Source organism: Parasteatoda tepidariorum, chromosome 3 (genome assembly GCF_982258835.1).
Source record: "Parasteatoda tepidariorum strain Cologne lab strain chromosome 3, Ptep-v5.0, whole genome shotgun sequence".
Classification (NCBI taxonomy): domain Eukaryota; kingdom Metazoa; phylum Arthropoda; class Arachnida; order Araneae; family Theridiidae; genus Parasteatoda; species Parasteatoda tepidariorum.
Window position 1 is genome coordinate 61,580,232 of NC_141757.1, and position 15,301 is coordinate 61,595,532.

The following is a 15,301-nucleotide window of genomic DNA, read 5'->3' on the forward strand; positions in this document are numbered from 1 at the left end:
TTTTTAGATTTTATTTTGAAACTTGAGTACTCTTTCATGTAGAACTGCTGAAAATGTTAGATACCTGCCTCCCCCACCACATAATCCACCCCCTGATCCACCAGTTAATGGCAATAGTTCTAAAGTTCGTGAGCATGTTGCTATGTTCAGTGCCTCCGCTTCATCTTCCTCACTACCTCGTAAGTAACTGTATTATTGAGTGTATATAGTAGTGACATTTATTGTGTATTTACTATTTTTTATCATATTCTTTTTTTTACAAATTTATCAAATAGTTGAGAATAATAAATAAATGTAAAAGTAATCTTAAACTTTGAATGTTCTCTTAAAAAATGTGAAATGAAACATCCGTTTATTATAAGTTTTATGGGATAAAGATTTTTTTTACTTAAAAATTTGTTCTTATATTTACTATTGACTAAATAACTCATAAAATTATTTAATTTAACTATTGCAGAATAAGTTGTGATATTTTGCTAGATAAAGGTGAGGAAAAAATGTTGTTTTTGAGTTAACATGATTTTAGTAGAATTTACTCAAAACAAAGCCTTTCTTAAGTACATTTTTGATGGTCTTATAAAAAGTCTTGCAACTAATTTTTGGTTAACAAGATAAACAATTTACAAACATAAGCTAAAATGACTGAATTGAATAATTGATCTAGAACAAAGCTGACGAACCTATGGCACACATGCCACTACAGGTAAGAAATCAAATCATTAGATAAAATTCAATATTTTATAAGGAGAAAAATCAAGAATTTCTGGAACTTATAGGCATAATTTAATTGGGTGTGTTTTAAATAAGTTTACAGCACTAAATAACGATGCAACTAAGAAATTGCACAGAAAAATCAATTGTCTTCCGAAGACAAAGAAGATGAAATGAATTCAGAAAATATATCAAATTCTAAAGCAAAAAGGACTGTTCAGTTTTGATAATTAATTTACATAAAAATGCTATTTATCTTAATATATTTAATTCTATATTTCATACCTTTTCTCTTGAAAAATGTGAAGTGAAGCATTTCAGTTTTATTTATTGTACTTGTATTTCACATGGTATTAAATGTCATGGTATAAACGTGTATAACATTGATATTTACTGATAAAAATTATAAACACTATTTAAAAATTTCATTGAATTTATTTGATTTTAAAAAACATTAAATTATATTCTCATCACTATAATATACCCTGTTCTCTGGATTTGTCAGTATTTATCTGTTTTTAATTATTTTAATTTATTTAGAACCACCCCCACCTAGAGGAGGTTCTGTACTTCAGCAGCGAATGGAAAGAGCCGCTGGCTATGCTGCACGGGAATCTAATGATGAAACAAGTTCAACAACTAGTGATAAATATGAAAGAGAAGTTGTACGTTCTTGATTTTATTCTTTAAGTATTATTCTTACAAATAAACTATTTGAATATTTATTTATACCTATTCATTTATAAACAAGTAGCTTAGTTTGTTTCCTCTATTATACTAAAAGAAAATAAGTGGATTTTACAAGCAAGCCTCTTTTAATAAAATGTGATTTTTTTTCCTCTTTAAAGAAATTCTAGAACTTTTAATAAAGTTTTAAGTAGAACTCTTGTTTTTTATTTATTAATTTAAGTTTTTAGATTATGAATGAATTTTTCCAAGTACAGGTTGATTTAAAATAAGTTAAGCGTTTACAGATGGTTATAAATATTTAATTTAAAAAATTCGTCAATAAGAATTACACAAATAAGAAGAAAGTTATTATTTTCATTTTTCATTGTTATAATTGTTAGTTATTGAAAGTTATTGTTATAATTGTTCTGTGTAACTCCTCTTGGTAACATGGACAGCATCTATCTAAACACTCAACATCGAAAGTACATCTGGAGTCACTAACACATATGCATTAGAAATGCACAGTTTGAATTCTGGAATTGTCACCCTCAGATTTCTATCTATTGAATTCTACCAAAAAAAACCTATGTATGTACCTGGTTGCTGAAAACAATTGTAGAGCTCAAAATGTACATTTCTAATGCATTTCTGTTAGTGACTACAGATATGCTTTGGAATGTATGGCATGTTATAGACTTTTGATTACCGTGTTATCAAGGAGAGTTGCATGGAGCATTTCTAAATATTGTAAACAAAGTGTGAACTTCCTTTTATAATCTGTGTAATTTTTATTGATGAGTTCTTTTTAATTAGATAAGTTATAGCTATGAATTTTGAATCAACCTATCCTAATGTTACTACTTTTTTGAAACTTCATATCAAATAATTTCTTGATGATTTGCCTTCTTTAACATTACAGATCCTACTATTCCTAGGTACCCCAGTACTATTTGTTCTTTTTTTCTATTAGACTTAGTTAATGGCAGGCACCACTTGTTCAACTCGTGCAGTTTGTATAATATTTAGATTAGGTATGGTATATCAAATTTCAAATGTTGTGAGAGCTCTCAACTGAGCTTACAGATCTCTCAAAACAATAAATTATTATTTTACAATTAAATTTTACTAATTCATTTTGTCAAATAACTGTACTATTCGTTAACAATTCCTCATTAAATAAAGCTTTTTTATTAGCAATAGGATTGACAACTATGTTTTATTTAAACCAGTTTTGTAAAATATTCTGTTTGAATCCGTATAGCTTAACATATTTGTCAAAACTTACTACAAAATATTTTAACAAAATTATGTAACACAAGTTTATTCTTAATATGAAATTAATTTAATATTATTATCAGCAATTTTTTTAAATCATTTATCAGTCTGTGTAGATTAGGAAGACACATAAATGTCGACCTTCAACTTACCTAACAAATATGGCATCTCTCGTACTTATGCCACTTTCCCATAATCATCTCACATATTATTTACACTTCTGTATACTTTATATTAAAAACTATGTAAACATAACTAATGAAACTGTGCTTATTATTAGCTTTATTATTTGCATAGAATATAAATTAAATTGCTTATTAATTGATGTCAAAGAAAATTGTTTAACATTCACATAAGATTATATACTCCGACATATTATGAACCATATCATAATTCCTGTAAAACGCACTTCGCACTATTCATATATTAGCTTTATATGTTACATACAATTTAAGTATGAATTTTCTGCTTTCAGACTATTCTAAATCACTGTTTTGATGATATCGAGAGGTTTGTGGTGCGACTACAACATTCTGCTGCTGCTTATAAAGAATTAGAAAGAAGGCAAAAGAGTCGAAAACACAAGAAGAAAGATATGGGAGGTAAGAAAAGTGTTTTGAATGTTATAAAACATATTGTACAGTAGGGAACCGATTATCCAGAACGATCGGGACCATCGCTATTCCGGATAACTGATTTTTCCGGTTTTCTGAATTGCTACGAAAAGCCGTTTTTTTATTGTTAAACCCAATTTTAAAAAAATAACAAATATTTGGAAATAATCTTAAAAAGAAGAAAAAACAATGCACTAATGATTATTTCCAAAATGATGGTAAAGTAAACATCTTTCAAAAAAGATAGAAAAATCCTAAAATCTTATGAGGGAAAAAAAAATTTTTTTTTAAAAAATGGCGGAAAATTTATTGAATTTTGTTCCGGTTTTCTGGATAATGGGTTCTGTACTGTACTAACTAATATAAAATTATTTTTTAATGCCTCTTTTAATTTTAAAAAAAAAATTTTTTTTATATCAGTTTAATTTCATTATTTTTATCTCCTATATGTTTTGACCTTTGCTGCTTTACATTGCACACAAGTCTCACAAAGCCAATAAAAATTGGCTTTTATTACTGTATTTTTGTCTTTAATTGTGCAGTTAGGTATTTGAAAAAAAAAAATTATCTATATTAGTTACTTTTTTCACCTAAACTTGTTATTGTTTTATTCTGTGTGTTTTAATACTTCAGATATTAACTTAGTCAACTTGAATTTTGTAAAGTACAAAACTAATTTTAAAAATGTATTTTTAGTAGCATTTTAAATGATAATTATCTGGTATTTATGTATTTTAACGTAGCACCAAAAATTTAGTATATCAAAATTTTATTTAATATGATAAAAGAAATTACTGAACTGTTTTATTGTTTATTTAATTTTGTTTAGGTTATTATATAAAATAAAAGTTGATTTCTATATCAGGGATGAGTTTTTTCAGCTTAATAATTTTTTAATTTCCACCTCTTCAAAGGGAGTTCCACTGTTTTGAATTCCTGAAAAAAACTTGTTTTTCACACTTTTTCCTACTTATGCAAACGTGATTTAGAATTACATTCACATGATTTAAAGTCACACATTGTGATTCACATCTATGCCATTTAAAATGACACATTCCAATTTGTATTCATGCGATTAAAGATCATGCATCGCAATTCATATTCACGCTATTTTAAATCGCATATCCAGATTGGTATTCATGCGATTTTAAAATACATATTGAGATTCATAATTACTTGATTTAAAAATCTCAAATCGAGACTAATATTCATGCAATTTAAAAGTCACACATCAAGATTCACACAATTTTTTAAAAAATGGGCATCAATTTTTTTTTTTGATCAAAACATTTATAATATTCTATGTACACTTTGTCTTGCTCAAATTTCAGACATTTTTTCAATTATTTGAAAAATGTTTGCTCATAACGTTTTTGCATTTCTGTCTTCAAATTTTTTAGTTTTTTACCAAACTCATCCATCAGTACAATATAAATACAAAAATGTTTTTTTACTGTTTAGGTATAGTCTTTATTGTTTGTCCCACAGTAGACTGATTTGCCTCCCGGGCATGGCTCCCAATAAGTGCTCTGCGTTCACTGGTTGCGGTCAGTGTTGGGGTGAGGTGACCACTTTGATCATCCTGCAAAGGGATCAATGCATGTTATCTTTCCTTGTTAAACTGTTCTACTGTAAAGTGCTTAACTTCATCTTCAGGTCATTGGGCTACCAAAGTGGGGAGAGGGATGATCCTCTCTGCAGAGGATCAAAATTATGAGGGCTTGTCTTCAGATCTTCCTTCAGGATGTTTCCTTGGCCATTGCCAATAGACCATTATGAAGCCCTAGTGTGATTTAAATAAAGTACTATTACTACTTTGTTGTTTATTTTGAAGCTAAGTTATTTAGTTACAAAATATCAAATTCAATTTTTGATATATTTTCTATTATAAATTTAGCATAATTTATTATTTTTTTAAACTTTAATATTTTGTTAAAGCTCAATCATCAGGAATTTTCCAGATTTATGATTTGATGAATTTGTTTCCTAATGCTATTTCAACTTTTTAAACAGTATAATTGTTTTTGTATAAAATTGTATAGATAAAGTGATTGTTGTGTGACAAATTTGTATTTAGAGTAACATTTTTTTATTTTTAGATGGCATGTTAAGTATAAGAGCAAAACCTCCTCCAGAACGAGAATTTGTTGATGTATTGCAGAAATTCAAACTATCCTTTAATCTTTTGGTATGTTCGAATTTATTTATTTTTACATATTTAATTATTTAGAAAATATTTTTAACCGTACCATTATTCTGTACTATTTAAAATTTCCGTATTCTTTTTTTACTTATTTTGCTTTTGTATGTATGAATACAATAAATTAAAATATTACAAAATAATTTCATATGTATCAGTTAGCTCTTGTCGTCTTTAAAAGGTTTAAATGTTTCTAACTGTAATTTCTATCATATAAAATTTTAATTTTCGAAAAGCTAAGAAGTAATTTATAGTTGAAATATAATATAACTTTTAAGCTAAACAAACAAATTGAAATTAAAGATATTCTTGTACTTAAAGAATTAACCAATAGTTTACATAACTTTGCTGAAGTAAATTGTTTTTTGGGCTGGTAAAAAAGAGGAAGGAAAAAGCAAATCATGGAGCTCATTGCAACTAACATAATTTTGACACTAATATGAGAGATACTTCAATGAGAGTGGTTATTGATTATGCTGTCATTCTCTTTAGCAACTCTAAGCTGAATAATTTTAAAGCTGCTTATCAAACCTATAAGAACTCTATTTTGTCCTAGCAATTGCATATTTATTTATAATTTGTATGCTTCATCCTTTTTCCCCGCTTAGTTTCATATTCAAATTTAACATGGCGCATTGTTAATTCATTGTCTTGAGTGTGTAATGTCTAATATGTTTGTTGTAGTATAGCTACTGCCAGATCTTGTGCATTTAATACCACATTTTATAAAATAATTTATTAAAAGAAATTTACATTTTAGGCAAAACTGAAAAGTCACATACATGATCCAAATGCACCGGAATTGGTACATTTTCTCTTCACTCCTCTTGCCCTCATCATAGATGCTGCTCGGGACTCAAACCACAGTGCCAATCTAGCTGCTAATGTTGTTAGCCCTCTCTTAACTAGAGATGCTATTGAACTTTTAGCAAACTGTTGCACTTCTAAAGAAACAGATTTATGGCATAGTTTAGGAGATTCTTGGATAATACCAAGGTAAAAATTATGTTTGTTTAATCAAATTTTACTGAACGAAAAATACAGTCTGTAAGGCTTTAAAGAAATGCCATGTGATTTCAGCCAACTTTAGTCAAATAAGCTGGTTTACAGTTAGTAAATCATAAAAATAATTATTTATTTTTGAAGTAACAAAATAAATAACTGTTATAACTACAATTTAAATGCACAATATAGGATCTTATTTCATATTTATTGTAATTAAATTCATTAATTTAAAGCAATGAAATATTGATTTGATTAGGAAGAATTTTAGAAATAAAATTTAGGAAGAATATTGACAAATTGCAATTATAAATATTATTAGCAAATAACAAGGCCAATCGTCTAAAAGCAGTGATGATATAAAAATTAATGTTGGTACTCTATTTTTTTAAATTACTTCACTTTTTTTTATTGATTTGATTAAATAATTGAGTTTCACTGATATTGTGCATATTTCTTTACAATAGATAATTCTTGTTCATTAATAGATTAAAGCTGCTTATCATTAACAGAACCTTTGGGACATAGCCAAAGGTTGAAAATGGGATTAACGTCTTGATTTTAACTTACACATAGCAAAACATTAACTTTTTTCTTTTTAAACCGTTTCTGAGTAAATATGAAGCATTCTCTTGCTGATATACTCATTTAGAACCATCTAATAAGACATCATATGGCAAGATTGATATTGTAAGGAAACCATAGTTTTGATCAGTAAATTGTGCAACCCATAGTGGCTAAAGGCTTTTGCACCATCACTGAACATCTTCCCATTCGTTGGTTGAAGTGATCTTTTGACTCCATCCGGCCAAAGAAACCCGGAAATACAACCAACCGGGTAACACCATCAGACTTGAAAACGCAGTAGGTAAAAACAGACTTCTATCATACCTTTTAGAAGCATCTTGTCACTGACTTCAACTACACCAAAAATTTTATATCAGTCATAGCAAGACTTAAAACCAATCATTTCAAGAGGGTTGAAAATTCTCCCAAACAAGACCAGGACATGTTCCCTGCAGAAGCAGCCCGGATGTCATGTTAACACAGAGACGCATTCTCGAAGGCCCAGCACTCACACCATATGTTCTGAAATTGGGAATGTTGCCACTTGAAGACAACCTAAGATCTGTTCTCTTTAGTCAATAGGCAACGAAGCTGGCGGCCGCAATCGCACGGACTTTAGATGTTATTTGAAAATTCTTGGACATGGAAACAACAACCGTTTTTGTATGTCGAAAAAATTTTCAATGGTCCTGGCTGTCAAAATCTTTTTCGGTTTTACTTTGTTTAAAAAATCTTTCTTGAGTATGATATTGTATATAATAGTTTTAGAATCAAAAATCATTGATCAACTTGACTATTTCTCTTTTAGGCTAACCAGCAATTCTGTAAAATTTAATTTTTCTATCAGATTTCTATCAATCAGATAATTTATCTTCACATTCAGACAAGTGTTAAACTTTAGAATAAACACGGACTTTAGATGTTATTTGAAAATTCTTGGACATGGAAACAACAACCGTTTTTGTATGTCAAAAAAATTTTCAATGGTCCTGGCTGTCAAAATCTTTTTCGGTTTTACTTTGTTTAAAAAATCTTTCTTGAGTATGATATTGTATATAATAGTTTTAGAATCAAAAATCATTGATCAACTTGACTATTTCTCTTTTAGGCTAACCAGCAATTCTGTAAAATTTAATTTTTCTATCAGATTTCTATCAATCAGATAATTTATCTTCACATTCAGACAAGTGTTAAACTTTAGAATAAACACGGACTTTAGATGTTATTTGAAAATTCTTGGACATGGAAACAACAACCGTTTTTGTATGTCGAAAAAATTTTCAATGGTCCTGGCTGTCAAAATGTTTTTCGGTTTTACTTTGTTTAAAAAATCTTTCTTGAGTATGATATTGTATATAATTGTTTTAGAATCAAAAATCATTGATCAACTTGACTATTTCTCTTTTAGGCTAACCAGCAATTCTGTGAAATTTAATTTTTCTATCAGATTTCTATCAATCAGATAATTTATCTTCACATTCAGACAAGTGTTAAACTTTAGAATAAACACGGACTTTAGATGTTATTTGAAAATTCTTGGACATGGAAACAACAACCGTTTTTGTATGTCGAAAAAATTTTCAATGGTCCTGGCTGTCAAAATCTTTTTCGGTTTTACTTTGTTTAAAAAATCTTTCTTGAGTATGATATTGTATATAATAGTTTTAGAATCAAAAATCATTGATCAACTTGACTATTTCTCTTTTAGGCTAACCAGCAATTCTGTAAAATTTAATTTTTCTATCAGATTTCTATCAATTAGATAATTTATCTTCACATTCAGACAAGTGTTAAACTTTAGAATAAACAATGAATAGCTCAATCAAATTGCAGCTAATGATTTTATGAAATTCCAGGGCTTGTGTCTAATAATGATGATTTGATTCTCACTAAAAATTTGCATATGATGGCTTTTATTCGAAAATGAACAGATTTAGTGGTCTTATTTTTTAACGTACTGTGTAGAGAGTATATGATGGTTGAACTTAAATGTGATAATTTTATAATGAATGTGGTTTGTATTTTCGTTTTTAATAATTAATTAATAATTATAATTGGAACTGTTGGTGTCACATGATTCAATGTGAGGTTATTTGAGTTTGGAATTTAAAAAAAATAATACTTGAAAGTGTATTTACCATTTTTAAATACCTGTGAAGAATTCAGTTATTAAGGATTGTATGTATCGACCAACAATTCCCAAATGAGATTTCGTATAAGACTTACATGGGTTTCGAGAGTTTAAATTCTTCAAACCAGCAATGATTTTTGAAACCTGTCATTATAATAATATCCAAGCAACAAACCATCATTTATTTGATATTTTAATTAATTTTATGAAATTATTTAAGTAAAATAATAAACAGAGCTAGCAAAATTTTTGTTTAAAAATATTTCTTCCAATAATATTATATTGAATAAATTATGAAATGAAATGCATTTATAAAAAATTTCATTATTTCTCATCATACAATATTTCTCATCATTCAATATTTCTCATCATTCAATATAAAATTATCACATCCTGAAATAAAGAATTATATTTCGATAACTATAATTCAACGTACTTTATTCATTTTCAGTTTATGCATACACCAAAAAGAAATTCAAAAGTAGTATAAATGCTACTCTAGGCCTGCAAATTTAATTGTTTTACATAAAACTTATAATTTTGAGTCTATTACTGGTAAAACGATGACAGAATAAATTTCTTTTTTCAAATTAAATATGATAAAAATAATTTATTCTCTATTATTATTATTACTTTTTGTTGTTATTTTTGTTTTGGTCGTAGCTACTAATTTTATTTATGAACGTGCAGTTTCGTTGAAAAACCCTCAATAATTTAAGGTCCTGTAGCCATAAACAATTCGGAACTGCTGGTTTAGTCACACATTTGCTGAAACATTTCTGGTCCTCTTTTTATTAGTTCTACTTATAGTCTTATATTCCAGAATTCACTTTTTTTATTATATATTTCTAATTATAATTTTCAGGGATCAATGGAAGGGTTATGAAAGTACGTACAGACCAGTATTTTCCAATGGCTGGGCTCCCGAAAATCCCATTGATGATGGCAGTACACTTAGTCGCCGAATGCCAAGACCCGAGGTTTGAGTCTTCTTTAGTTCTATTTATTTGTTATTAGTTTTGCTATTTCTAATACTTTGCAAAATATAAATACTTCTCTATACTCGTAAATGTTCCATCTTATACTTTGTTAAATATAAACAAAATTAGGATTGATTTATTTCGGTCTTAACCATACATAATTTTACTTTATAATCTTTAAAACTCAACAGTACTATTTTTGACCTAAGAAGAAAGCAACATTAAGAACATCTAAGAAGATTCAACATCTTTCAGGCTATTGACGTGATTTGAATCAAAAATATTTTTATTTGGTGTATTTGTAATGGAAAATGTTGCAATTGGCAGTTGCTGGTCAAGCATCTACTTCAATTTTTTAATCAACACTTTACAGCAGAGATCCTTTATAGGTGTTTTATAAAAAAAGGAACTCTGCCAATTTAGAAACCTCACTATATCTTATTAGTTAATTGAGTTAATTGAATTTAAAAAAAAGAGCTAAAGTACATTCTCATTGCTTCCATTAATGAACTCCCGTTAGATTTGCACCAAATCAAGTTCTAAAAATTATTTGCCTTTGGACATAGTTTCTTTAAACTAACATTACAGGTAGTTTCAAGAAATTGCTACAGACTAGTGTTTTTTTGTATCATAGTACTTCCTACATTACTTTTTATAACTAGTAACATATTACTCAACAAATTACAAAATAAATAATAATAAATAGTAACTGCAGTAGATTTATTACTTATAGCATCTTATTTCTGATCATTGTTTAAGTCTTTGTTTAATTTTCAGGGTGATTTAAGAGAGCAAGATTATCAAAGAGTCTTCCACCAGGAAAGAGATCCTCAATTTGGAAGTGAATATTTTGGTAGTGAAAGAGGTGATGACTTGGAGACACCTGGTGTAGTTCCTGATCATATGCGACCTCCATTTGATCGCCCATATGAACATATGCCTTTAGAATCTCGTAGAGAATATATAGATAGGTAATCTTATGGCATATGGCTTTTGTGAAGATGTTTAAAATATTTATACTGCTTGTTTAACTTTTTAAATTTTTTTTTGTTTAACTCTAATTTAATTTAAAGCTAAGTGATTTAGTGATCAGTTTTATTTATTCTTTATATTTTTCTTATTCTTTTTTTTTTTCATGCTCTATCTTAATTTTTATGTTTTTCTCTTCTTCCATTCATTATTCTCTTTGAGTTGATAATAATGCATAAAAAATAAATATTCATTATTATGCATGAATATTGGGATCAGATTACTACAAGTTGTACTAAGTGATATTGGTTGCTAGTTATTACTGAAAGATAGTTAGTATTAGCCATTGACGTTTTTGTTTATTAAATTTAAAAAACAATTCTTGTAGACTTTTGTTTCCTAAATAAAAATTAGGCTTTTCTGAATTTTAAAAATGCCAATTTTGCAGATTACACTGTAGCTGTTTAGAGGGATTGTCTTCATTACAAATTTCTTTCTTTAACTTAAAAAATAAAATAATTTCTTATTTTTTAAAGATATTTTTGTAATTAAAAAAAATGGAAAACAGTGGTTTAATCTTTAAAATTATACAAAAATTGAAAGAAAAAAAAAGAACTGTATTTTAAATACTTATTTTTGCTTCTTTTTATAAGTATTATCTGTAAAATTAAGGAAATATATGTTAACATCATTTATAAGAGATTTTAATTTTATTTTTAATATTAAGGTTTCCTTTTTATTTTTAATGATTTTTTTTAATAGCATAAGTGCTAATTTATTAAATTTAAAAAAAAAATTTCATCGAAAAACCCTACTGTTAAATCAGTTATTGAAGTTTGGTTTGTGTAATATGACCAATATTTTGAATGGTGGGATAGTGTAGTTTTAGAGCTGTTGTCTTTAATTTTAGCCATTTTTTGTTTGTACATTTTGTTTTAATTTTAGCATAATATAATGTGTTGATTCATTCTGTTTTGTTCATTATAGGGGAAATACAATGTCTCCTGAATCTGATTTTCATGATCCCAGGGAAAGAGATTTAAGATCTGAATTTAGTTCAGATTCAATTGAACATCCCGAACTTCCTCTAAGCCCAGAACGTCAGTTTGATAGGCAGCAAATGCAGTGGCTAGAAGACTTGAAAAATAGACGGGCTAAAATAGTTCAGGTTGTATACCCAAGAACTGCAAACAATGAAAAAGAACTTACTGTCATTCGAGGAGAAATTTTAGAGGTATATTTTTCTTTATTTACTTATTAATATGTAGCTGAGCTAAATACTTGTAGCATTTTCTAATTTAGAAGTAAGAACTGAATAATGATTTTGATCAGATTCCTAACATATGGCCAACTGATCATTCGGTATTTGGCCGCTAAATAAAATTTTTTATTAACATAGATTTTTATGAAAAAATCTTGTGGTATTTATACTTTCAACTCTAAATAACTTGAATCAATATTAACTCTAAATAACTTAGCTCTCTCTTCTAACTCTAAAACTTAAATCAATGTACCTGATTATTTGACTCATAGATTATGAATTAATAATCGACTTGTTTTTATATTTCCTTTATTTATGTAAAATAAATTTGTTTAAGTTACGAGAAATACCTTTAAATTTTATTTAGACCAGCTTTAAAAACTCAAGGGAAATTAAAACTTTTGTTTCAATCTTAGAAAAAATGTTAAAAATCTGGAAAAATTGAAATTTATAGTCTTCTTTGATAACTAAGTCATAATTTTTTTCTTAAATATCTTGCGACACAATCTAGCTGGGTAAAAATTCATTTACTGTAATATTTGAATGATATTTTTAAGATGTAATTATTACTTTAATGGATGATGAGCAATTTTTTGTTTGAAAATCTTTAAAATGTTAGGAATTATTAAAAACCCAGCAGTTTTATTTATAGGTGTATCAATATTTAGGTATTTTATGGCATTGTTTAAAGCAATCAGATTTTGTGTAGAAATGGTAGTCATTTTGTATTGATACTGATGCGTAGCATATTACTTGAAATTTTTGATATTGAATTTAAAAATATTTTTTCACATAATTAAATGTAGGTTCAGGTATTACAACAATTCTTACAACAACTAATTATTGATACTATTTCATAGGTCTTAGATGATAGTCGTAAATGGTGGAAAGCTAGAAACATGAGGGGTCAAGTTGCTCATGTGCCTCATACAATAGTAACTCCTTACCCATCTGTTGATGATGATGTCTTCAATAATCCTGTATATGGCTCAAGAAGTAGTAGAGAAAATTACTATAGTACAGTAAGTTCAATTATAATAATAATATAAAATGTGTGCATTACCCTAAAACTATTAAAATAAGCCTTTAAAACTAAAAAAGCATATGCACGCATAACTTTGAAATCTCAACAAATTCTTTGGATTTTAAACATTTATTATCAGGTGTATATGCATATTTCTCTAATAGTAATTTGTAAAAGTAAAGGAGATGTATGAAAACGTAAGAATTTTTTTGGAAGTTTAAAAAATTGTTTTTTTTTCTCCCTGAAGTACTTCTGATAAAAAAATGATTATAAAATATATTTATCATTATTTTTATCAATATTTTTTAGCTTCATTAGTATTTTTTATCAAAATATATATGTAAATTGCAAAAATTACAAATCGTAATATCGAAAAGCAACAGTTTAATTCATCATTCCATCGCTGGTGAAAAAGCATCATATAAAGAAAGGGAAAAAAAGAGAAAATTTTAAACTGAGATAATTTTAGTTATCTGAAAAGAGGATAGGGTATAGTTTAAGTTATGTAGACTAAAGCAAAAATAATAATAATAATAATGTGAACAAAGCACAAATAAAAGTGCAGAAATAGACATACTGTAGTTTCTGTTCTTTAAATGGGGAAGAGTGAGATATTAAAAAGATTATTGACTAAATTATTTTCAGAATATGGAATCATTTCCGAAAATCTGTGTTAAAGAGCAGTGTTGATTAATTTTAGCTGAAAAAAACTCAAACTTGAGAGAATCCCAACTATGAAGGGCATTGAAGATCCTTCAGTATCCCAATTTCGAACACATTTTTCAAGTCTTAAGTTGAAGTTTAAAGATACATTTTGTTTGTCCAATGGACGTAAGACACACTGCCTAGAAATTTGATAAATACCCTGGCTATTAATATCACTTATAGGGTCTTTAAGGGATGTTTTCTACTAATAATGTTTAGACACTGAAAATCATTTGTGTTTTAAAAGTGAAATTATGGATGTTTTCAATACAAATGTAAACAAAAACAATTATCGAGTTCCCTTAACTTCACAAATTCTGGTTAGGAAGCTTACAGCTGCTTACTACAGCCTATTGTGTCAGGCAATATTTTGGTCTCTTTTTGATTTGGCTTCTTTTTACTTGTTTATTTATATTTGTTTATTTCTTTGCAAGCAGAGCATCTTGCAAACATTAATGTTAGTATTAAGTTAGAGTAAGAAAACAAAGTTTATTTTGAAAATTATTATTATTTATTTGAATATTTATTATTATACAACAACATACACTGGATACAGTAACCCAGAAATATACACCGAAGAGCCATTACATTATGACCACCCTGCTACTAACATGTAGGACCACCTTTAGCCCTCAAAACTGCTAGCACCTGCCGTGGCTATGATTCCACAAGGGGCTGATGGGTAGTCTGAGGTATCTGGTACCAAGCGCTCACCAACTGGTCCTGCAATTCCCTCACATTGCCAGGGGGTAGCGTGGCAGCATGAATTTGGTTTTCCAAGTAGGACCACAAATGCTCTATTGGATTAAGATCAGGTGAATATGGGGGCCAAGACATGACTTGAAAGTGACTGGAATGTTCCTCGACGATTCGACCCTTATGACAGGGTGCATTATCCTGTTGGTAAACACCATCCCCCACAGGAAAAACTGTTGCCATGAATGGGTGAACCTGGTCTGCAACTATGTTTAATTAGCTTATAGCTTACAGACGTCAGGGATTGTTCTATGAGTATTATGGGTCTTAATGTGCCCCATGAAAACATTGTTCCTAGGCGAGAAACCATGAAAACCTGGACGAGCCCATTGTTATAGATGGAGGGTGGTCATAATGTAATGGCTCTTCGGTGTAAGTGGTAAAGAGCCTGCAGCGCTCTCTAGTGTATAAAACAACACCCATAGTATGCCTAT

The 15,301-nt window shown here is 28.3% G+C and overlaps 1 protein-coding gene across 9 annotated transcripts in view; it reads left to right on the forward strand.

Moving 5' to 3' along the window:
- LOC107444999 (epidermal growth factor receptor kinase substrate 8) overlaps window positions 1-15,301 on the forward strand; it is a 78,842-nt gene that overhangs the window by 42,347 nt on the left and 21,194 nt on the right. For all 9 annotated transcript variants that reach the window (XR_015432577.1, XR_015432579.1, XR_015432578.1 and 6 more), the window contains exons 8-16: window positions 43-179; window positions 1,252-1,376; window positions 3,134-3,260; window positions 5,372-5,460; window positions 6,233-6,468; window positions 10,038-10,152; window positions 10,930-11,123; window positions 12,109-12,355; window positions 13,243-13,404. Coding sequence is in view for 6 of the 9 variants with exons in the window: in XM_087159424.1 (XP_087015550.1) it covers window positions 43-179; window positions 1,252-1,376; window positions 3,134-3,260; window positions 5,372-5,460; window positions 6,233-6,468; window positions 10,038-10,152; window positions 10,930-11,123; window positions 12,109-12,355; window positions 13,243-13,404 (1,432 nt within the window). In the remaining 3 variants the exon portion in view is untranslated. The remainder of the gene's footprint in view (window positions 1-42; window positions 180-1,251; window positions 1,377-3,133; window positions 3,261-5,371; window positions 5,461-6,232; window positions 6,469-10,037; window positions 10,153-10,929; window positions 11,124-12,108; window positions 12,356-13,242; window positions 13,405-15,301) is intronic.